At 42.2% G+C, this 23,150-nt stretch overlaps 1 protein-coding gene across 1 annotated transcript in view; it reads left to right on the top strand.

Annotated features, from left to right (window-relative positions):
- Nucleotides 1-23,150, top strand: part of LOC126419691 (outer dynein arm-docking complex subunit 1-like) — a 231,550-nt gene that overhangs the window by 56,411 nt on the left and 151,989 nt on the right. Inside the window, exon 6 of the mRNA XM_050086875.1 lies at nucleotides 10,739-10,951. Within this exon, the coding sequence (XP_049942832.1) occupies nucleotides 10,739-10,951 (213 nt within the window). The remainder of the gene's footprint in view (nucleotides 1-10,738; nucleotides 10,952-23,150) is intronic.

Raw genomic sequence — 23,150 nt, 5'->3', positions numbered from 1 at the left:
GCCTCCATTTTGTATGTAGTTTTTGAGCTCTTATAAAGCTTTATAGAGTTCTTAGATTGCAGGAGGGTTTATATATTCTGTTGCTGTTTTAATAGAGGCATCTGTGTTTATTTGAACTAGTTCTGGGGAAATATTCCCGTTTCAGTAATTTTTTTAATGTTTCTGCTAAAATTTCTGTTTTTCTTTATTGCTGTGGGCTTTCTTATTATTTTTATGCTTTAACGTACGTTAGCTGTCGTACCTTTGTAGTGGTCTGCTAAATATTTTGTAGTAATCCCCTGAATTTGTATCCATAATATTTGTTTCTAGCATTAGAAGTATACCTTTTTGATATTGGTGTTTAACCCTTCTTATAATTTCGTGGGTTATCTTTCTTTGTTCCTTGCGTTCCACGTCTAACTCTTCTCTTTAATGACTCTGACAGCTTAATCACACTCATCGTTGAACCATTACTATTAATAATTTTTTCCTGAATTTATTTTTGTGGATTGTAACGCTACAGACAAGACATGTGGTGCTACTGAAGAACCCTGAAGATTAGATGCGTAGATAGGATAACTAATAAGGAAGTACCTAATGGAATTGGGGAGAAAATATGTCTCTAATGACCTCGTCGTCGATGGAACGTTAAATTCTAACTTTCCTTCCTAGACTAAAAGAAGCGATAGGTAGATGGGATACACATTGAGGCCTCAAAGAATTCTCAATTTCTTAATGCAGGGTATTGTGGGCGATAAGACGTGTAGAAGGGTGGAGGTGGCTGGTTTTAATGCAGTAGGTGGTTCCAGATGACTGCTGGTTGCAGTAATTACTCAGAATGACGAGGTCTGCACAAGATAGACTATCTTGGAGAGTTGCATCAAACCCATCGTCGAACTGAATACCACAATAACATCTGCAAATGAAACCTATTAACAGCTGGGGTTAACGCGGAAGTGGATCTCTGTTCCTTGAGCGACTTAGATGTTCGTTCACGCTGGCTGACGTTCTGTGTGTGCCTTAGTGGTATGTGTGTGTGTGTGTAGAAGGAAGAATAGTGTACCTATATTGAGAAAAATAAATTGTCATTGCATAAGAAAAAAAAGAAAGAAATAGGTGTGTTGTTGAAACACGTATCTCATGAGCACATGTATCAGAATGCAACTTTAAAACAAGTGTAATTAACAAATATAATATGAGTACCAATATGGTGTCCCGATGACGCTGATAATAAAGATTTTGTTGCTAACGGGATTAGTTTATGATGATGTTATCGTAGTTGCAATTAATAAATTAATCGGAAATGTCCACTGCGTCATATCAGTCTCTATACCATGGGAAAAGTGAAACAAAAAAACACCAGTAACTCAAGTAAAACAAATCGAGTCACACAAAAGTTACCAGAGTGCCGGTTATTACATACTGAACTACCACCTGCTGCCTGTGGACCACTGTGCTACCGACTGATGGTTGTGAGAGCTATTGTACAGTTCCCAAAACAAACAGGTTTACACTATAAAGTTATTCAGAAACTATATACTATGGCAACATAGGAGAAACGGCTTATAAAAGTAACATAATGTTATATCGGCTTTGATAACAACTGCACCTGTGTTCATCCATCCGATGACCACTGCGTTAACTTATTAGCTTCGGTATGGCAAAACAAAAAGGATGACAAACAATTGCTATACGTGAGTCTTCACAAAAGATCAGTACATCGTTATAAAATATAAACACGCATAGAACATTTGGTGGCTGTGTAAGTTTTATAAAAATTCTGATATGCTTAAGGTCATTGAAAATTTGTTTTTGTCAGCTCCGTAACAACGACACTGAACTGTCTTTTCTCTTTCTGTCTGTCTTTCTCTGTCTCCCTCTCTGTGTGTCTGTCTGTCTGTCTGTCTCTCCCCCCCTCTCTCCCACGAAATATTATCGATTAAAAAATTTGCTTCAATGTTGCTGTGAATAGTTTAACTACTCTCTGCATCTTTTTTTGATCTGATAAAGAGAAATAAAAATTTGAATTAGTAATGGTAACTGTGAATGAAACATATGAAAAATATAATTCTTACTACTTTCAGTGAAATCTAATAAAGATCTCATATAATTTCTTTCACCTTCTAAAATAAAATTTGGTAAAAACTATTACACATTATTATATTTAAATTTGTCACTGTATATTCTATTTTCGTCATAATCTCGCAAAAATGATTGTTATTACAAAAAATTACGTCGACTTAATACGTGATTGTTAGTCATATTACGAAATTTTATACCACACAGTTATGTGAAATAAATGCCTCATATATATTTATTAATTTAAATAAAATTGCCCGGTCTCTTAACTGAAATACTCGTAAGCAAGTCATTTCGAATTTGCTGTCTGATCAACTTTCCAACCCTCTTGTAAGTTACACGTGGCGTTCTACGCTAAGACATTTACACACCAATAAGTTCTGCTTCGGCACTGATAACAGCTACATCATAATATGGGAGTGGCGTTGCGCGGGAACTGGAAACGTACTCCAGAGTTGAAGTACGCTGGAGACTACGGTTCTTGTGGACAAAACGACTAAATTGCACGCAGATTTACCATGAAATTCTACCGTGGAAAGGGCCAAGTGTAGTGTTGCGTCCAGCCGTTGTGAACTGGTCCCAAAAATTTGACTGAGGTCGCAAAGACGTGGGTAATACTGGATGATGCATAATACCGTCAACATCGAGAATGTCCCGAGGAAGTGATTCACAGAAATAGTAAATTTTCCGAGATGAGGACGTATACAGAGCGGTTCTCCAATGGCTCCGTGACCAAGGAATGGATTTCTATGGACGAGGAATTGAACGATCTGTAGGACGTTCCTAACGTTCTTTACCAGACTTGATGACTATGGTGAAAAATAATGTCGTGTATCTGTGCCACTTTGAAGCGCAGAGAACCATTCAGTAAAAGCTGCTTGATCTACCGTAATAATGTGTAGATTACTTTCTGAAGTTCTCTCGTAAATTCTTGTTTCAATTATTTGATGGCGACATATTACCCAACGATCAAGATGATGATATGTCCAGAATGAGATTTTCATTCTGCAGCGGAGTGTGAGCTGATATGAAACTTCCTGGCAGATTAAAACTGTGTGTCGGACCGAGACTAGAAGTCAGGACCTTTGCTTTCTGCGGGCAAGTGCTCCAGCAACTAAGCTACCCAAGCACGACTCACGCCGCGTCCTCACAGCTTTACTTCTGCCAGTATCTCTTCTCCTACCTTTTAAACTTTACAGAAGCTCTTCTGCGAACCTTGCAGAACTAGCACTCCTGGAAGAAGGGATATTGCGGAGACATGGCTTAGCCACAGCCTGGGGGATGTTTCCAGAATGAGATTTTCATTCTGCAGCGGAGTGTGCGCTGATATGAAACTTCCTGGTAGATTAAAACTGTGTTCCGGTCCGAGACTTGAACTCGGCAGAAGTAAAGCTGTGAGGACCGGGCGTGAGTCGTGCTTGGGTAGCTCAGTTGGTAGAGCACTTGCCCGCGAAAGGCGAAGGTCTCGAGCTCGAGTCTCGGTCCGGCACACAGTTTTAATCTGCCAGGAAGTTTCATATCAGCGCACACTCCGCTGCAGAGTGAAAATCTCATTCTGGAAACATACTCCAGGCTGTGGCTAAGCCATGTCTCCGCAATATCCTTTCTTTCAGGAGTGCTAGTTCTGCAACGTTCGCAGGAGAGCTTCTGTGAAGTTTGGAAGGTAGGAGAAGAGGTACTGGCAGAAGTAAAGCTGTGAGGATGCGGCGTAAGTCGTGATTGGGTAGCTCAGTTGGTAGAGCACTTGCCCGCAGAAGGCAAAGGTTCAGAGTTCGATTCAGAGTCTAACACACAGTTTTAATCTGCCAGGAAGTTTCATGATAATTTGTGCTTTAATTATTAAGAAGGAAAAAATTTGCGTTTCAAGAAGGACAGGATACAGAGAGTGGTTTACCATACGGCATATGCTGCGGGCCCCGCGCTGTCAGCGGACTAGCAGCCGTACAGCGCAGTTTTCCGGCGGGAGAATTCACCGTAAGCAGGACTGAAATGAAAATGCGGGGTCCAGTCACTTTAAGGTGACCAACGCATATGTTTGACGTCAACGTGAAATAACCTCTCACAGGCGGCAGGTGGCAGCACTAGCAGTGGAGGGCATAAAAAGCGTGTCGGAGAGACGCGGAAAATAGTGCAGTCGTTGTCGTAATGCGGAAACGGTACGATTAATCTAATGTCCAGAGGAGAATGGTCATTAGCTTTCGGGACAAGGGTGGAAGGGGTTACGAAACGTCTAAGTTTATAAAGTGTTTGTGTGCCGCCGTGGTTAAAGTATACCGTGCATGGCAAAATGGCGCTACCCAAAACCGGCTCCGAGGCCAGTCTGGTGCGCCGTTGGCCGTAGACGACAGGGGTAAGCGACGGCTGCGCAGCTGTGTAGGGCGAATAGACGTGCAACTGCTGAGCAACTCACCACCTAGATGGACCACGGCGCTACCAACAGTGTCTTCTAAACGACGCTAGCGAACGTTTCAGGGCATTCGTCTCCGCAGCAGGCGCCAGTTTCATGGACACATGCTGGAATTTGCACACAAATATAGTAATGTGACGTCCAGTAGTGGCGACAGGTGGCCTTTTCAGGCGAATCACATTTTATGCTCCATCGGGCAGATGGCCGTTGACGTGGATGGCGTGAAACGTCTGAAAACAAATATCGTGGGCAGTCGTCGAAAGGTGCCAGGGGAGAGGGATATCCTCTATGATTTCGTCAATATGGAGCGTGCATTGCATCAACACAAGTACGCATCTATTCTTGAGGAGTTTGCCCTCTACTGCATGCAGTTTGTTTTTCCTCGTGACTATCGCATCTACCAGCAGATCAACGCAACGCGTAACACAGCTCGCAGTGAACCCGCGTGGTTCGAGGAATACCAGGACCATTTTATGGCACTCCTCTGGCCACCAGACTCCCCAGATTTAAACCCCGTTGAATATCTGCGGGTCTGTGTCGATCGGACTGTTCGCCCCATCGATCCTCACCTCGCGCGGGTGGGCATGGCATTGAAGTCGGCATAACTCTAGATCCCTGTCGATACTTTCCAGAATCTGATTGACTCTCTTCCTGCGTGTGTCACATACGCCCGCACTGCAAAAAGGTGGTTATTCAGGTCTTTGAAACAGTGTAATAACACTGTTTAGGAATGTGAATGCACGACTACACAGTATTTTTAAAGCCACGGATATAACTGATCTTTGACACGAATCTGCATGTACTTTCGTACGTTGAAGTGTACATTCGTGGTAATTCTGCTTTGTTAAGCGACACATTACGTATTGCGACTGTCACAAACAAATAATTACATTTTCTATTCGACTCTACTATGGTGTGCATCATTACAAACTTGTGCCACAATATTGTCGACATATAGTGTTTGCTTTAGAAGTATGTTAAAAACAAAACTCACAACCTTAAAACGATCTTGATCGTCTGAACTGTTGGATAACGTTCACTGACATACGCCGCATGCGCAGCTTTATTTTAATTTCTCAGAGTTCAAGACAATCTTTGTGGACAAGGTTTTACTTCCTAGGAGGTGGGCCGTTAAATAATGTTGATTATGTTACGTGAGCAACTAATTTCGAGGTTTTGCCAATGGACCGACATTACGTTAACTCTTCAGTTATTAGCAGGCAATGGTGTGCTCCAAGTCTGTTATACGAGAGGTCATGAGCGGACGACAGTCCGAAACGTGTTATATCACGCAAGTATGTTGTTCAATAGAACATGTAGCATCCATGTTCACATTTGGATCAAAAATATTAATTCTACTTCGGCACATTATTCTAAAAGAAACTAACTTTTATACAGTTTACACGACTTTACTTGAGAATGATTAGTACGAATAAAATTCATTTATCTGACTACTGATTCAGCCGGAACATTTTTGTTCCTGCAATTCGTACTTCAGTGTCTCACTTTCCTCGTTTTTTTTTTTTGACTGATGCGAATACTTAAAAATGACTAATTTTTAACTTAAAATAAAAAAAGATTATTTATTTGGTGGTTTAAATATTCATAGGTTATCCACAAACTGAGCTGTAACAGACTGCATCCTCACGAATACTGTTAACTGATACATTACAACATTACAACAAACTGGAGCCTTCACAAAGTTAGTGCCTAAAGGGCCCCACACATGATCGATAAACCATCTATGATATCGTTCGCTCGTTTCGATCCTGCGGTATACGAACCCAGCCGAGAATCTATGGGTTCACGTCGATCGGGCTGTTCGCACCATGGACCCTCAACCGAGAAACCTAGCTCAACTGGCCACGACACTGGCTTCACATCCCTGTCGGTACCTCTCAGAACCTCAGTGACTCTCTTCCGGCACGTCTCGCAGCAGTCCCTGCTGCAGAAGCTGGTTATTCAGGCTTCTGGCAGGTGGTCGCATTAAAGTGAGTGGACAGTGCAGAACTGTTGGCTTTCTGTAGTAGCTGGTGACAACCTTTCGCTCCCTCCTTTTTATTCGGGAGGACTTCAAAATTTTCCAACAGAGTGGTCCAGTGAACATTATCAAACTGTAGATTTATCTTTCTTAAATATATCTACTAAGATAAAGTCATGGGTCAGTATTACCTGTGTAACACTTCATTCCTGCGAATTACAACAAAAATTCTTCCAAGACCGGTTTCTGCCAGTTTTCCATAATTTTATACAATGTTTGTGTCAGTATTTTGGAATTATGACTTGCAAAACTTAATTCAGTAATTCTCAAACCCGTCAATATTTCCGTGATTGTGATTATGCTTCCTAAAGTCTGGCAACGAGTCTCACGTATTCTGCACGTCAGGTAGAACAGTTTTGTCATGATTGGTTCTGAGGGAATTTATTCTTCGCGAGGTGCCTTGTTTCGTATTATTGTTACAAATTTTCGTTTTTGCATGAATTAAAGCCTCCATACCAAATTGCGCATGTTCATCTCTGCCTGTGGTCTCAAAACGAAGTAATTTCAGTTGTCTAGATCTTTAGTTTTCACATCTTTGCATGCAAATGTCGCAGAATGCCGGGGTGATCGGAGTTCATCACGTTAGCTAGTTCCCGAGTACAATGACGTGGGTCATTATGGCTTAATGCGTTTAAACGATCACCAAACCCCGAACGTCTTCCTGAACGTGGAGAGTCAGTAATGTCAAAACGATCTTCTTTAAAACGAGAAAACCATTTTCTTGCCTCGCTCTGTCCAGTGGTAATATCTCCATACACGACGGAAGAGTATCTGGCAGCCTCCGCTGCTGTCACCCCTGTACTGAACTCAAACAGATGAATATGTCGAAAATGCTCTGATTCCTCCACATGGCACTCCGTAATCTAGCGTCTCCAAATGAGGATATGTAATGTAAATAGCAACAGTGAACTACAAAAAAAGACAATTATAAATAAATCCATAGTGATCGGAATACCAACATGCAAAATAAAATCGCACGAACTCACGGACCAACCCAACACAAACTAGCTGAAAGGATACATGATTAAATGTGCGGGTACTTTGGAGGTGTACACGGTGAGAAATTTAGCATACTGAGCTGACACCTACGGCAGCAGCTGGCTGTGACCACGCCGGGCATCGAGTCGCACAGAGCTGTGACTACAGACACGGGTACGGTCATTGCACGGAGCTTCCAGTCATAGTGGCTGGAGGGTGGATGTGAACCAGTCTGTCGCCAACACAGGATCAGACATTTCAATGGATGAGAGATGTGGAAACCTTCTGGGCAAGGGAACAGTGGAAAAGAGGTATGTCAGGGAACATGCAGTCTTGTGTTATCTCACTGAAAGACAACCACATCTTGAATACAGGGTAAAGGCACTGTCTCTAACGCGACAGATATGTAACGACAGCTGTTGAAACTACAGGCTATATGATCCAGAAAGCATAGTTTTGTGTACACAGTGCCACCCCATTGTATCAGGTCAGATTCGGGACCTGTACGACAATAATGAATGCAGTACGGGGAAGTTCGTTCTATGCTAGGCCTCCACGTAGACACATGTCCATCATGATGCTGTACGCAGAACCGGCACTCGTGTGAAAATACGACGTGGACGCACTCACGTGTCTAGGGGTGTCACTGCGTGCAGCACTGCAGACCTGCCTCGCTCTGCTGCCGAGGGGAAGCCACAAGAATGGTACGTTTGCTGGCAGTCGTCGCGCTGTGCGAGTGGATGCTTGCCTATCTGCAGACGAGACCATTTCCTGACTCAGGGAATGTCGAGTGGCTGCACGATTTTGCACAGTGAAACGAACAATACATCTGTCCTCTCACGTACTAGACGTGTGGGGCCATTGAGCTCCTATTTGGCTCCGAGTGTGACATATATAATTCCTCCTCACTCTTGGGTAAATGATTAAATGTTATTTCTTACGTAAACTAAAGGTGGTGAGGGCGCAAAGGAAAGAAAAGGGAAGGAGCTAATGATATCAAATGCATCGGGAATTTATGCCGAATCAACGGCTACGTCCGCAGCTCGTGGTCGTGCGGTAGCGTTCTCGCATCCCGCGCCCGTGTTCCCGGGTTCGATTCCCGGCGGGGTCAGGGATTTTCTCTGCCTCGTGATGACTGGGTGTTGTGTGATGTCCTTAGGTTAGTTAGGTTTAAGTAGTTCTAAGTTCTAGGGGTCTGATGACCATAGTGCTCAGAGCCATTTTTTTCAGCGGCTACGAATCAAAATGAATCCCAGACCGCGACTCGAACTGGGGATCTGCTGTTTACTTGGCAGTTGCGTTAGCCACTGCGCCACCCGGACACAGTGTAACCAAATGAGGTAGCCCAGTTGTTAGCACACTGGATTCGCATTCGGGAGAACAACGGTTCAAACCCGCGTCCGCCCATCGACGTTTAGGTTTTCGTGATTTCTCTAAATCGCTTAAGGCAAATGCGAAGAAGGCTCCTTTGAAAGGCCACGGCCGATATGCTTCTACATCCTTCCCTAATCCGAGATTGTGCTGCGTCTCTAGTGACGTCGTTGTCGACAGGACGATAAAGACTAATCTCCTCCTCCGGACGCGGTGTTTATTTGCGATTTCGCAGACTACCTCGGCGAGCTTCACGGGCGACAACCCAAATGGTTCAAGTGGCTCTGAGCACTATGGGACTTAACGTCTGAGGTCGTCAGTCTCCTAGACTTAGAACTAATTAAACCTAACTAACCTAAGGACGTCACACACATCCATGCCCGAGGCAGGATTCGAACCTGCGACCGGAGCAGCAGCACGGTACAGGACTGAAGCGCCTAGAACCGCTCGGCCACAGCGGCCGGCAGCCGACTACCGTTTCCACCTAGCGCCACCTATCCGCTGTCCTCCACGCGCTCTGCATTTAGATTCCCGCTGGAGGTCGAACATAAACATGTCCAAAACAACAGACACTAGGCTTTCATATAAATGTTATTTGTGCAGTATGAGTAGCAGAAAGGCAGAAAACGGAATTGCGACGGGAACGAATTTATGGATCAGCACAATCTCTCATTCTTGATCTGCATCTAATAAAGTGATGCAAGACCGTGGAGGTAAATGTAAGTATTTAAACACTAGTCTTATCGTAGAATAGCAATGTTTCTTTAAATGGGTCGGATATAAAAAACCAAATTTTGGAAGAAACGCAGGTTATGTAGTACGCATTTAAGGGCGCAGAAATGGCCGCCAATCAGTAGCATCGCCGTATGGGCAACACCAACGTCCCAATCACACTTCTGTAAAATACAATGAAATATTAACCACCATTAATTCTATTTTAGAACTAATGGAATTAATCTAAATTGTACAACAGTCTCACCTTCTGCTGTCTGTGCAGATCAAATAGTTTCGAACAAAAACATGAAAAAGTCACAGGGAATGTAATGTCTATGGTATATGAGATTTTTGGAAGTTCATTTTTCTTAATTTTTAATGTACTATTACACCTTCCAGAACCCATCACCACATACTGCCACGACAGTCGTGGTATACCGACCAATGCAAACAGCTGTTTCAGAGAACGATAAACAGCATTCTCGATAGGGCCCAGTCTGCTTGACGTAGCCGCACAGGTCAACGGAGTACTGTATCAGCGTTCGACTGCATGCATTCCTGATGGGAATTTTGGGACAAGAGGCGTTGTCCCAGGCCTTGAACGAAAGTTGGAGTTCTTTTCAGCTAGAATTTTGGAAGTTATTTCAAGGTCCACCTACAGTACATGTTTGCCACTAGTTGTTGGGGCATGGACATGACGGACTGCTAGTGCTAGATTTCAGATGCACCTGATGATGGGGCTAAGACCCGAAACCGGTGGTACCGTATAGCGAATTCTGTCGTGCAAGACTTCAGTCAATAAAATATTTTACAACTCTAGCGGGTTTCTTTATCATGAACATAAAAACAAAGTTGTTGCACTGTATTTGAGCTGTACGGCACTTCACTTCCGATATACGTACGGATATTTTGTATTTACTTATTATGCCCCTCGTCTCAAGGTCGATTTGTTAGAACGAGTCATGTGGTGTAATTATTTGTTTTAAGATCAAGTCAAATTTTCAACTTGTGGTGTAATGATATGCTAAAAAATTAAAACTTTTGTGTTAGGGAATCTGCATTATATTGCTTTGCTAAGCAAAATGAAGTCTACTTTGCAAACGAGGGGTAACTTAATTTACTAACCCAACTGTGGCAGAAGTCTCGAAGCCTTTGGGTTTATGTTGCAGGTGAAAACGAGCACGTGACTCAGCACAACGTGATGATGTTCCTGAACCTCATAGAGCTTCGCACCGACGAACTACTGAACCAGGTATTCTACGCCGAGAAGAGCAAACCGTGGAAGTTGGTTCCGTGCCAGCTTCCAATCATCAAGATCAGGACGCCCAAAAAGCCCAAGGTCAGCCAGGGCGACAAAGGAGCTGTGGACCAGCCCCACATCTGTGAGTTTCCCGCATCTTACTGTTTCCTTGCTTTAGTAAACAAATCAGTCATCAACCAGAACGTTACTTCAATCTCCATCGAGCTTTAATAAATACGGTAGTTACATCCGCTTTGCCATAAATCTACCGTGTCGAGCCGCTGCTGTATACACTCAAACCTTGGCCCAAGTTCAGCGACGAAAACTTCTTTAATGCTCGTTGCTACGCTTCTCAACTCACTTTGACCTCATTAATCGACGTGTTATTCACAGTCATCTGCTTCTCCAATCTCTCATTATTTGGCGTTATCTGCGTCCCCTAGATTTCCGATCTCACACATTTGCTTATTATTCGTAACCATTAGCGCCTCAAAAGTTGTCAGAAACTGGGCGCTATACGGTAAACACGGCTCCAGGCTTCTATCTATACTGTTATCACTTTCTGCAAGAACTTTTCTTCCCTGTGAGAACTATGTCTCACATAGTTCCGAAGAAACTACTGCTAGAACCTGGTCTCCACCTTCCAAACGTAGAATATCGGCAGCACTACTAAAATCCAGTTCACTGAACAACGAATTCGATTCGCGAATAGTCTAAGAATCAGGAACATTGCTCCCTACATTCCATGTTTTCCGATTCTCTACTTGTAACTTCTTCCGATGGCATGTTACTCACGGATTCTTTAAGTCTAGAATTACATTTTCAACGACTGCGCGTACCCATTTTTTTAACCACATAATTCGTCTGCATAGGACTAATTCTGAACACAAATTGACTAACACAAGACCGCTGTTTAACGTACTCAAGATGCTCACACGAAAGTAACACATATATGCACAAATTACAACGAAAATTAATTGACCCAACAGTTATACACGAATTTCTCCAGGCGCACATCACATTGAAAATTAATTATCTTGACTCATATATCAAATTCTCCACACGCAAGTTACAATAAAGTCACACGATCCTACTACCGAAGCCTAAATTAACGCAGAAACACACATTCTCATGTAAAATGAAAATGAGAGAGAGAACGCCGAATGCAAAGCAACGCAGTTCCCACACTGGCTATTGCTTAAAGCAATCCAGAAGTTGTCCAAGCTCCAAGGAAAAGAATATTTAACTAAAACAATTTGTACATGGCCTTTTCAGGAAGTTCTCTGGCAAACGCATTATTCAGGGTCAGGATCGCCATGTAAAAGGTTGCTATGTTAGAAGTAAAAAGTTACAATATTAAATAGAGTAACAGCGTGAATCGCTGCTGTTACCGCTAGCTCGCGTATTTCGTGTGGATTCGCTCACTCAAAGATTGCAGCTACAGCCTAATAGCCTTGATAGTTGTTTGGTAGCTAAAGGACAAGTATTTAAGAATGTAAAATCCAATCTATCTAACCTTGGGGTAATTTGAATAATTCATAATGAACAATGACCTGTATCCAATTATTGCGCAAGGAAATGCTGTAGGATGCGCCATGGATCAGAGGTGGATGGGGCTTGGGATGAATTTGAGTTACTGAAAGCCTGAGTACAATTACGAATGAAATGAACGATTATTGTCCACCATATATTACTTAAAACACTTGTGAGCACAATATAATGTGACAATTGATAATGCCTGATGTATATTCAGTTCAATACTTGATAAATCTTAAACCTTATACCTGAGTCCGCTACTAAAGTCGTGGTTTATAGGACGGAAATAATCAGAGGATGGGTTAACCATACACGCTCTTAACATCCACTTGCAGTTGATGAGGTTTACGCAGAGGCCCTCCACAACGAACACACTTGGCTAGCAAAGAGATCGGTCGATTTTAACACGTGGAATGCGTATGTAAAATTACTGTTGCAATACACAAACGAAGATCAAAATATGAACTAAATACATATTTAACTCAAATACACAAATAAGAGGAAGATTACGGAAGCTTCAGCAAGAAAGCTCTTAAACCAGAACGCGAGCACGTGATGGTAACGAACAGAGGTAAGTACTGAACAAACAGGAATTTCAGGAGAAACGAATTGGAGTTGCACAGAGGTAACAAGTAGTGAGAGCTGAAGGCTCTTAAACATGAGCACTAACACATCGTTGCCTTCACGATTAATGAAAAAGCTTTCGACAAAGTCAGTAGGCCTCTATTGTGGCAGATCAGGGGAAAACCCCAATGCATCTCATTAACTCCGTAAAAGCTCTTTACAAAGAGACAAAAATTGTAATTGAAGATTCAGGTAACTGGTACAAACAATTACCAACAACAAAGAGAATGGACAAGAATGTGGCCTGTTTCTAACTCTTCTTACCATCTACACAGATAACCTAGTCAGTGATAGGCAACAAAATTTTACTTACGGCATAATGTTCATCAGGGAGCAATGTTTTAACACTCTACTATGCGCAGATGATCAAACAGTAATTCAAGAAAATGAGGATAATCTTCAAATATCAGTTTATCACCTTACTGTATTGGCTTCTAACTATGACATAAACGTCTCCAGTATTAAAACAAGAGTTGTGTCATTCAATAGAAAATTGTCTCTAAGATCTAAAATTATAATACTGGAATAGATGACCACTTTCAGTATCTTGGTTGTGACGCGGTACAAAATTGACAACAAGATCTTAAAATTTGACGCAATCTATGGAACAATTAGAAATACGCTAGAAAATAAAAATCCAGGTAAGAGTTTTACAAACTTTGGCAGTGCGTACTATACTCTGTGGATTTGAAACCTGAATTCCTACACAAAGGGATTTGAGCAGGGTGCAGGCTGCAGAAATAAGATTTCTCCGTAGTGTTGAAGGTTGCACCAGAGGAGATGGCTTCAGGAGTTAAGACATTAGAAATGATTACAAATTGATTCAGTGCGAAAGAAAATGGATCTAAACAGAAACAGATGTGGGAATATGTAAAAAGAATACATGAAAATAGAGTCCCAAAACAAATTCCTAACTACAAACCGAGAGGGACAAGACAGGGTGAAGGCCACGGAAGAAATGACTGCATCTAGTTGACTGGAACAGGCGAAAACACTTAGTCTATGAAGGAAGGAGAAGATAATGGTGGTGGCAATGAAGAAGAAGTAGACAATATCGAATTAAGTCCTCATTGACCGTATTGGGTTGTTTTCATAGACAAACGGCCCATTTTTGTTTCTTTGTGTCAAACAAAAAACGCGTGGACAGTGATTTTCATCACAAGAAGCTCTTGAGTGCTTCCATAACCATGTTTATGAGGTACTAACCTCATTCTGAAAAAAGAAGGTTACGGAAGTGGTCTGAACACATGCATGATCGTATAAATTTCAAAGGCGAATCTTTTGAGAGTACTATGTGTGTGCCCAGGATATGAGCAACTATACCTTTCACACATTCGCGTAGTGGCAGATCTACGTAGACTTGAGCCTCTTTTCCATTCACTGGACCATGTCACGTGTCCCAACAAGGACACCGCGCAATATTTCCGAATATTTGACAAGGGCAGTTATTTGCTGGGAAATTCTGCATGCTCGGTAACCCATGTACCTAACGCAATCTAATGTTCAACCAATCTGAAGATGCCTAAATCAGGTGAAATGTGTCAGTGTACATAAATAATAATTACATTCTCGCAACCAAGACAGCTTGTTTCTTCAGCATGATCATAATATGAAATAGGAAACATTCCCTAACGTTTCGTAAAATTATATTTATTTGGTCACGAGCCAGCTTTCGGATCCTTAGGTCATCTTCAGGCGACAACTGAATGGAGCATACACAGATAACATGACGTCCGACTTGCACAGGTATCATTTATACGTAAGATACTAAAGAGACAAAAATGATGAGTGTAGTATTTACATCGGAAAGCATTACTTTTATGTCGCAGAGAAATAGATACATTAGGTAACAAAGGGGACAAAGTTTTTACTCGGAGATACGTTTAACAGCTGATCAAAAATGACGTTGAATTTCAAGTTTTAATCTATTATTTGTAACTAAAACTTAATTTAACAGAGGGGAAAAGGATTTAGTTTGTTCTTTTAATACTAAGCTGGCATTCTGTGTCTTATGTTTATTGATTTCCAGTACTCCAGTAGGATCATTCTTGTGCTTTTCTTAACAAAATGTAAAACTTCGCAGTCTACATCAAATGAGTGATTTTCTGTCAAAAGATGATTGTTAGAGATTGAACCTTTCTTTCTTAACTCCACCTTCCCTCATGTTTAGATAAACTAAATGCCACAAGTCTGACGGCCTAGCTATGGCTTTGCCTCTTAGTCCTATCGTATCTCCTATTTTAATGGAAAACTTCGAAAAAATGTTCTTATAGAAATACGCACTGAAGTGCAAAATTAAATACTGGTTCAGGTACGTGGATGATATTCTGTGTTTGTGGACATTACCACTAGCCAGTTAGAGACATTACTGCAACATTTAACTTCCAACGCAGGAAAATTCAATTCACAATGGAGCTGGGAGGCTGTTATGCAAGGTGGTCATAAACAGTATGAAAAGCCTGTAAGGGTAGACTATACTGAGAAGTAATTGTTAAGAAAAAATTCTGTACATTGCGCTGTTTCCGAGCTAATTAGCTTGAAGCTAGCCTCTGAGGCCGCTGCGCGCGCAAATTCGGGCAGCCCCCGGAGTCGGTGTCGCCAAAAAAGTTCTTTGTTTGGTTTCCTAACAAAGAACAAGAGAGCGATACAAAAACTGGACATGGGGCAGTAGTAAGGACTGAAACTGAGCCAAAGGTTGAGCAGTCTCGTGCGCTATCATCTACACGGTGAGAACAACTTACACTAATTATATCTGATGGGAATAAATGCTCCGAAAAAAAAACTGTTAATAACATGGCTTTTTTCGACATTTTGACGGTACTACTCATTTTTAAAAAATTTTACAATAATTTTTTGTTATTAGATATGATTTAAAATTGAAGTAATCACTCAGTAAAACAAGTTTTCCTCATTTTTTAAAATTTTATTAACCTTCAAAATAAACAGGGTGTTCCGCCGAAGTACCAGGGTTCTCAAAGTCAGAGGGAAAGTTTGGTAATTCCTGTACTATAGTCAAAAGTGATTTGTGTTTCTTTCTTTCGGCTGTGTTTCTCCTGCAAGAAAACAACCTGCAAAAATCTCGCATGGTCATACATCAGACACCGTCCGCCCCAACAGGCACAAGCGCCTGCAAGCGAAACAATGATCCGCGCTCGTCTCGCATGTTGGTAAATGTTCTGTACAACATCAATACTCTGGTCTGTTGTCGACGGAGTCTCTGGCAGCCGCCATGAGAGCGCGCTTCCACGGCCACGGCAGAGTGAACACGGCCAGTATTCTCCTGGGATACGTCACGTGTCCGCCAGCAGCTCGCACTTTACCTGAGCGCCGTGGCATTATATAGGCGAGCGCTCAATCACGGATTAGTAGTTTAGTTTCAGCTGTTAAAGCAGTCATTCATTCGAGTTCTCTGAGACAGGCACCGACTGCATCCACAACCCAGCAATCCGAGTTTCACTAAGAAATCATCCCCATACAGTGTTTAGCTTCTAATCTGCACCGAGCAGTGACTTTACTTTTTCAGGCTTCGGCCTTACGCCAACTTAGTATTGATCATGTGATTAACTTCTGGGCTTGAACTCACTTTAGCCTTCAGTGAATTAATCATTATTTGTCTTTCTTGTTTGAGGCTCAAAGCACCACAGAACTTTTATTTGTATGTAACTCAACAATCCACGAAGAAGACTTCGTTCTTTACTACTCTAATGAAGCTATTCTACATATTTTACCTGGGCAATGTCCTCACTGCGCCTTCAGCGGCACGAGACACATATCTTGAGGAGTTTCCTGGCTCTAATACCCCCTCCCCCCCCCCCTCACCCCACTCTCAGTTTTTGTTGTGCGTCATTTGGCAATGAGGAATTTTCTGCGACCCTATCACTCCTGCTCTCAGTTTTCGTCCCATTATCATTTGGCGCTGAGGAAATTTCCGGCCCCAGAACACCCCTCCCCATTCAGTTTTCGTCCAACCATTTGGCTACGAGTGAACATTTTCACAGCTTCCGTGCTGCCTTTCCAAGTTTCGTCCCACCACTGGTGACGCCTTCTATATTTCATCCCACCATTTGGCGACAATTAAACGTTTTCACCAGTCCCATCCCTCCCAATTTTGTCCCATATCAATTGGCGACAGGGTTTTTTTTGTGGCCCCAGCGACTCCTCTGGCTCCAATCTACCTACGTGATCCGTCCCAGAACATTTGGCGATGTGATATTTTCTTCTGAACTCAGTTTTTTATCCATCCTAGGTAGACAGACCCCGATGTTTTCGTCCCTCCACTGGCGACAGTTTTCAATATTTTCATCCCACTACGGACGAAGGCTTCCACATTTTCGTCCCACCACTGGTGATGGCTTCTACATTTCACCTCACAGTTGAGTGATGAGGGCACAAATTCCCATTGACTCCAACGCCACTGCTGGCTCCAGCATTACTGCGTGAAATTTCGTCCCATAAACTGGCGACGTGGAAGAACATTTTTAATCGGGCTTGGCGCTATCGTTGGCTTCTGCTCCGCGTCCCAACGTTTCGTACCATCAACTGGCGACCGTTTAGCAGAATTTTTCATAGACTCCAGCGCTATCTCTAGCTCCAGTATCTCCACTCAACGTTTCGTCCTATCCACTGGTGACTAGTACGTTCACGCTTGATAGAGAAGTGACACTCTAAACCTCATCCATCTTACACACCATGCACCTGACAGACGCATTTTGTAGAAGCTATCCGTGACCAGTATGACATCAGAGGAATGTAGCTGCTGTCCCTGGCATGCCTCCAGGGTCAACCATCTCGGGAAAGCGATGCTGCAGCTCTCTCCTTCTGGCACAGCCCCAGGTCCTTCGACTACATCTTTCATCATGAGTTGACCTCATGGCGACTCCCACCAGTAAACCCAATAAACCTCCACTATCTCATCTGTTCCTTTTCCCCTATCCCAGCCCTCGCCTAATCCACATATGCAATTACTGAATCTGTTATCTCTTTTTAATCTACACACACATTTTAGGACTGTCCTTTATGTGTCTAATATAAGGGGAGTGCAAAAAGAAACGAGCCAGAGACATAATTACAGAAACCAGTAGCTGTGTTAGAAGTATTGACCCTGGCTGTTGCGATACTTGTCCCACTGTCCCACTGTGAGTCAAGGTGGTGAATGGCTGTCTCATAAAATTCATGGGGCTGCGATGTTAACCAGTTCTGCACGTACAGCTGGACGTCGTCGTCTGAGGTGAATTGTTTGCCCTTCAGAGCCTTTTTAAGGGGTTCAAAATGGCGTAATCACAGGGACAGTGGTCAAGACTGTATGGAGGGTGGCCGAGAACCTCCTACTTGAATTTCTGCAGGAGTGCCGCGACTGTGTTGGCCGTATGAGGCTTTGCATTGCCTGGTCGTTTTGATTTGATCCCTTGGCGAAGGGTGGTCAAGGTTTGCGAGTAACGCTGGGCATTTACTGTTGTCCCATGCTGCAGGAAGTGAATCAGAAGGAGGCCATCTTGGTCAAAGAAGAACGTTAGCTTTTTTGGATTTTTTTGATGGTGGTGACACTGGGTGCTTCCACTGGAGACTTTTTCGTTTTGATTTTGGTTCCAAGTGATGACACCATGACTCATCTCCAGCCACCATTCGTTCCAGGAACGCATTCCCTTCCCGAGCATAGCGCTGCAGGTGAGCAAGACAGTGAGCCATTTGACATGCTTCCTGGTGTGGTTGAAGACTGTGGGGCACCTACTGGGCACACACTTTGCACATGTGCATTCTTTCCTTCATGATGGTGTGAACACGTCCGACGTTCAATCCGACCACGGCGGCTATGGCTTTCACTGTCACTCTGCGATCGTGGGTAATGAGTGCATCCACCAGCTGGACGATGTCATCAGTAATGCAGTGTGGTCCTCCAGACCATGCATCATCGGCTAACGACACCCGTCCTTCCCTGAAGCGCTTGTTCCACGCCTTGACCCTTGCAAGGGACACGCAGTGTTCGCCGTACACTTGTGACATTCGTCGATGAATGTCTGTTCCTCGTACTCCTTCCGCTGTTAGAAAACGAACAACACCTTTTTGCTCTTCTTTTGACGCCTCCATGTCTTTGTCTGCAATGCGACTGGTAACGTTGGACGATTGCTTATGCTGCTGCTAGCTCTGTATAGTCACGTGACGTGCACACGTGCCCTTTAGCGACGGGCTGTGAACTTCCACGCTATGGTCGGAACCACACCTCGTTACACACGCCACGATATTACCCTCTTGTCACCGGTTTGCGCATTCCAGACTTCGGTTCGTTTATTTTTGAACGCCCCTTATACATGCATTCGTGTTCCTACACCTCAAGAGCTCCTGCACTAATCTATACCCTCTGGGCACAATTGTTTTACTTGTAAACTGCTCCCACATCCACGTATGCCCTCCAGGCATATACATTCAGGGGACAATAATTATATTTATCACGTGCTCTCACATTCTCATTCGCCCTCCAGGTACTCTTTTCCTGCATCCTCTACGCGATGCTCTCACACCTCTATCATCAGTCATCTGCATGCAGGATCCCATACTATGTTTGGCATCCTTGAAAATTCGCTCCAGCCAGCTCGCTCCTCAGCTACTGCCAGTCTTACCAACCACTACAGGTCTGCCAACAACGGCCTGATGGTGAGTCCAGGATCTCAGCCTCTGGACACGGCCGCTGGACCCATCTGACGCAACTTCCTCAGGGCCAACGCTGCAATGACTCCTCACCCTACATAGCCATCGTTATGCGGGGCGAGAAAGGAGGCCCGATCGTCACACGTGACTTCGCCACCTCTATCCTGAGGGAAGGGACCCTGTGGCCGTTCTACGAAACAATAAGCTGCAAGCCTGCAACTCTCACATCACGCTGTTGGTTATACTTCAGACATCGTCCGCCGCAACTGGTACAAGCTCCTGGAAGCAAAACAATGATCCATGGTCATCCCGCATATTGGTAAATGTCACAGGTAACAACAACAACCATAAAAAACAGTATGTTGATTTGTTGTCAACAGAATCTCTTTCAGTCGCCATGAAAGGCGCCAAGTTTGCTGGCGGCAAGCGTGCTTCCACTACCAAAGCACTGCGATGATGAGCACTATTTTTATACGTCGTGTCACCCGCCCACCAGTATCTCACACCATATCCGCGGGCCGTGACGATGGTAAGACCAGCGCACAACCGTGGATTGACAGTTCGGATTCAGCTGTCGAACCACTCATTCCTTTGATTTTCCTGGGCCAGGCGCCAGCTGCATCCTGAGCCATTTCCATACAGTGCTTATCTTCTAATGTGTACCAAGTACATGGCAGTGACTTTACTTCTTCAGGTTTTGGCCTTGTGCCAACTTAGTACCGATCGTATGATTAATTTATAGACATTCCAAGCGATTCTGGGCTTGAACCTTTTGTTACTCACTTTTGTTTTCAGTGACTGAATCGTTATTTGTCTTTCTTGTTTGGGACTTAAGGCAACAAAGAACTTTCATTTATGTATAAATATTACATGCCACAAATAATATTCCAATGAAGCAACTATACATCGTTTACCTGTATTTTTTGGGTAGATGTACTGATTTAAGTAATATTTTTGTAGGGCTGATTGAGTGCTTTAGAATTGTTGCGGGAATATTTAGTCTATAATCATGTTTCTTTCTTGCAAGACATAGTCAGATATTCATGATTTGTCATCTATTTCAGCTCAGTTGTTCACTTACTCTGTGCAATGCCTGTAATGAGTAAAGCATGTATTTTTTTAGCTGGTGGAGTAAACATTATGTAATAAAATTACTTTATTTTTACAGGAAAGTAGAAGGCGGCGATGCAGCTGGAAAGTGAGATGGGTCTGTATTCGAGGAGCGTTGTTCGTCTATGAAAGTGTAACAGAGTCAAATTATAGACAGTGTAAAGTAGAAAATGTTTTGTACCAAAAGTTTGCAGTGTTTGTAACATGGACAAAAATTGTTTTACGGATGTTTTCATTTATATACTGTCAAATGAGCTTTTCATATAGATTTTGGAAAGACAAACTGTTGTATCGTCAGCTAATGTACATTCTCACGCATGACATTTACAAGAGATGTCCAGATATTTGAAAGTCATTAGCAGGTGACAGATTTCATCATTATCGACAATTTATTGTTTACTATAGATGTAAAACGTGGTTTCCATTTGCCTAAACTGAATGAAACCATTTTAATATTGTTTAATCAATTTCATTATCACTACAGGATCTAGATTTGGAGCTATAAATCCATTTTATAGCACACAACTGCCCTAATGATGGGAACAAAGCCAAGATAAACACACCAACCTCATAATGTATCGATTCTTGACTTAAATCACATCATTTCAAATTCAGTTCATAATATCACATATTGACACTAAAGATTCAAGATGGATTACTTTTCTGATGATAGTAGCTTGCCTGTGTAAAGGGTACTGTAAATAAGATTCTGATTTCAAGCTGTTAAAATGGGCCTATAGTTTGGAGGAAGAATATATTCATTTTTAACGATATTTGCTAGACAGTTATCTCTAAATAGATCATTTCCTTTATTCATGTTTTGCTTAAATGTTGTGCAAATAGGGGGCTGGTCGCTCTGCCATCGTATAAGAAGATACGATTAGTCTGATTATCACTATCTGGTCGACACTTTATGTGTCTGTTACCGTTGTGCTGTAGTCAATTGATCCCTATTGCGATTGCACTCGAATATAGGGTTTTCCAGTACAAAGTCATTAGTGTATATACAGGCAATTATAGTTTCAAAGCATCTGATTTACCTGTATTATCCTCACATAGAGATTCGTTAGTTCTTAATTGATAGCTTATATGTACTAGGGAATCATTTGAAAGTGATGATAGTATTCGGTAATAACCCCTGTCAAGTCTCTTTTTACGCAAATACAGTTGAAGGAAATTATCTGTCTATGAATTCTTAAACAGTTCTGTCTAGGTTTCTTTTACTGTGAAAAGTTACGAAAATGCTATTAAACCTAGCGCAGAGCGAACATACATCACAGATTTGTAACACTTTATTACTTAAAAATCTATTCTGACTACAGTCGTTCAAAATTTTTAGGAAAGTAAGGGTTAACAATGACAGCTTTCTCTCAATGATATGAAATCAGTTGCAGTAGCGAATACCAGTCACGTAAACGATAATATTTCCATCAAGCGAAAATTACTTTCTTTTGTTCAGCTAAATTTAACACTATCTCACGGATATTAAGCTAGGTATCAAGTCAGCGATATATTTTACTACCTACACTAGGTTTCTTTGATTCTCTTTGTATAAAATCTCACTTCTTTTTCGTCTCATATCTCTTGAAAACTGTAATTAGTTTCGAAATATTTATAACGTTAACAGAATATATCTTTGAATTTCAAGTAATTTTCTTTTACATGTATATTTTTCTCACTTTTTAAAATTAGAGAGTCGTAATATAACGAAAAACACTTTTCATCATATTTTATGCAATTCCAACTACCTAGAGCATATTAAGAGCCTTCGCTTTCATTTGAAAACGCTTTCAGACTCTTATTTCTCATTTACCTTGAGTCTTGGGATTGACAGGAGTCAATGAAGAGTAACTTATTTTAATTAGAAGTCGGAGAGCCAATATTAGCTGAAGTAACGAAGCTTTATTTTTTTCTTTCATCTTTAACATCAGGTACAGTCAACACATCACAAGTGTAAGAGTGCTTTCAGAGTCTCTTAGTTCCTACTAACGCATTATATGGGAAAAAGCAAACAAAGAAGACCATACACTTAAACAATTTAAACAGAGTTCAATCCTCTTTAGGTGTTAGCGTCATGCGACCACTAAAAATGCCTTATGGTAAAGGTCAGTCAACATTGGTAAATCAGAAGTAATAGTTTCGCTGTACAAGTACTTTCAATAATGGGTCGTTAGAAAGAGTGGGTTGTCTTTTACTACTTTAGGACAGATCTTCTCAAACTCATGGGCAAATTTTCACTTAAAGTGCAAGATAAGTTCCCGCTATCCAGTGGTAGGGTCTGTCACCTTAAATTTAGTGTACTTGAGACATTATCTCGCTCAAGGCCAAACTGCCTTCTATACAACACCACAAAATAGAAACAACTCAATTACCTCAGAGCGTGCTACCACAACCTCTAGCAATAGTATACAGAAGAATACGGATAACAG

Source organism: Schistocerca serialis, chromosome 9 (genome assembly GCF_023864345.2).
Source record: "Schistocerca serialis cubense isolate TAMUIC-IGC-003099 chromosome 9, iqSchSeri2.2, whole genome shotgun sequence".
NCBI lineage: Eukaryota > Metazoa > Arthropoda > Insecta > Orthoptera > Acrididae > Schistocerca > Schistocerca serialis.
The sequence above is the reverse complement of the archived record's forward strand: the minus strand, read 5'-3'. Positions and strand labels throughout refer to the sequence as shown.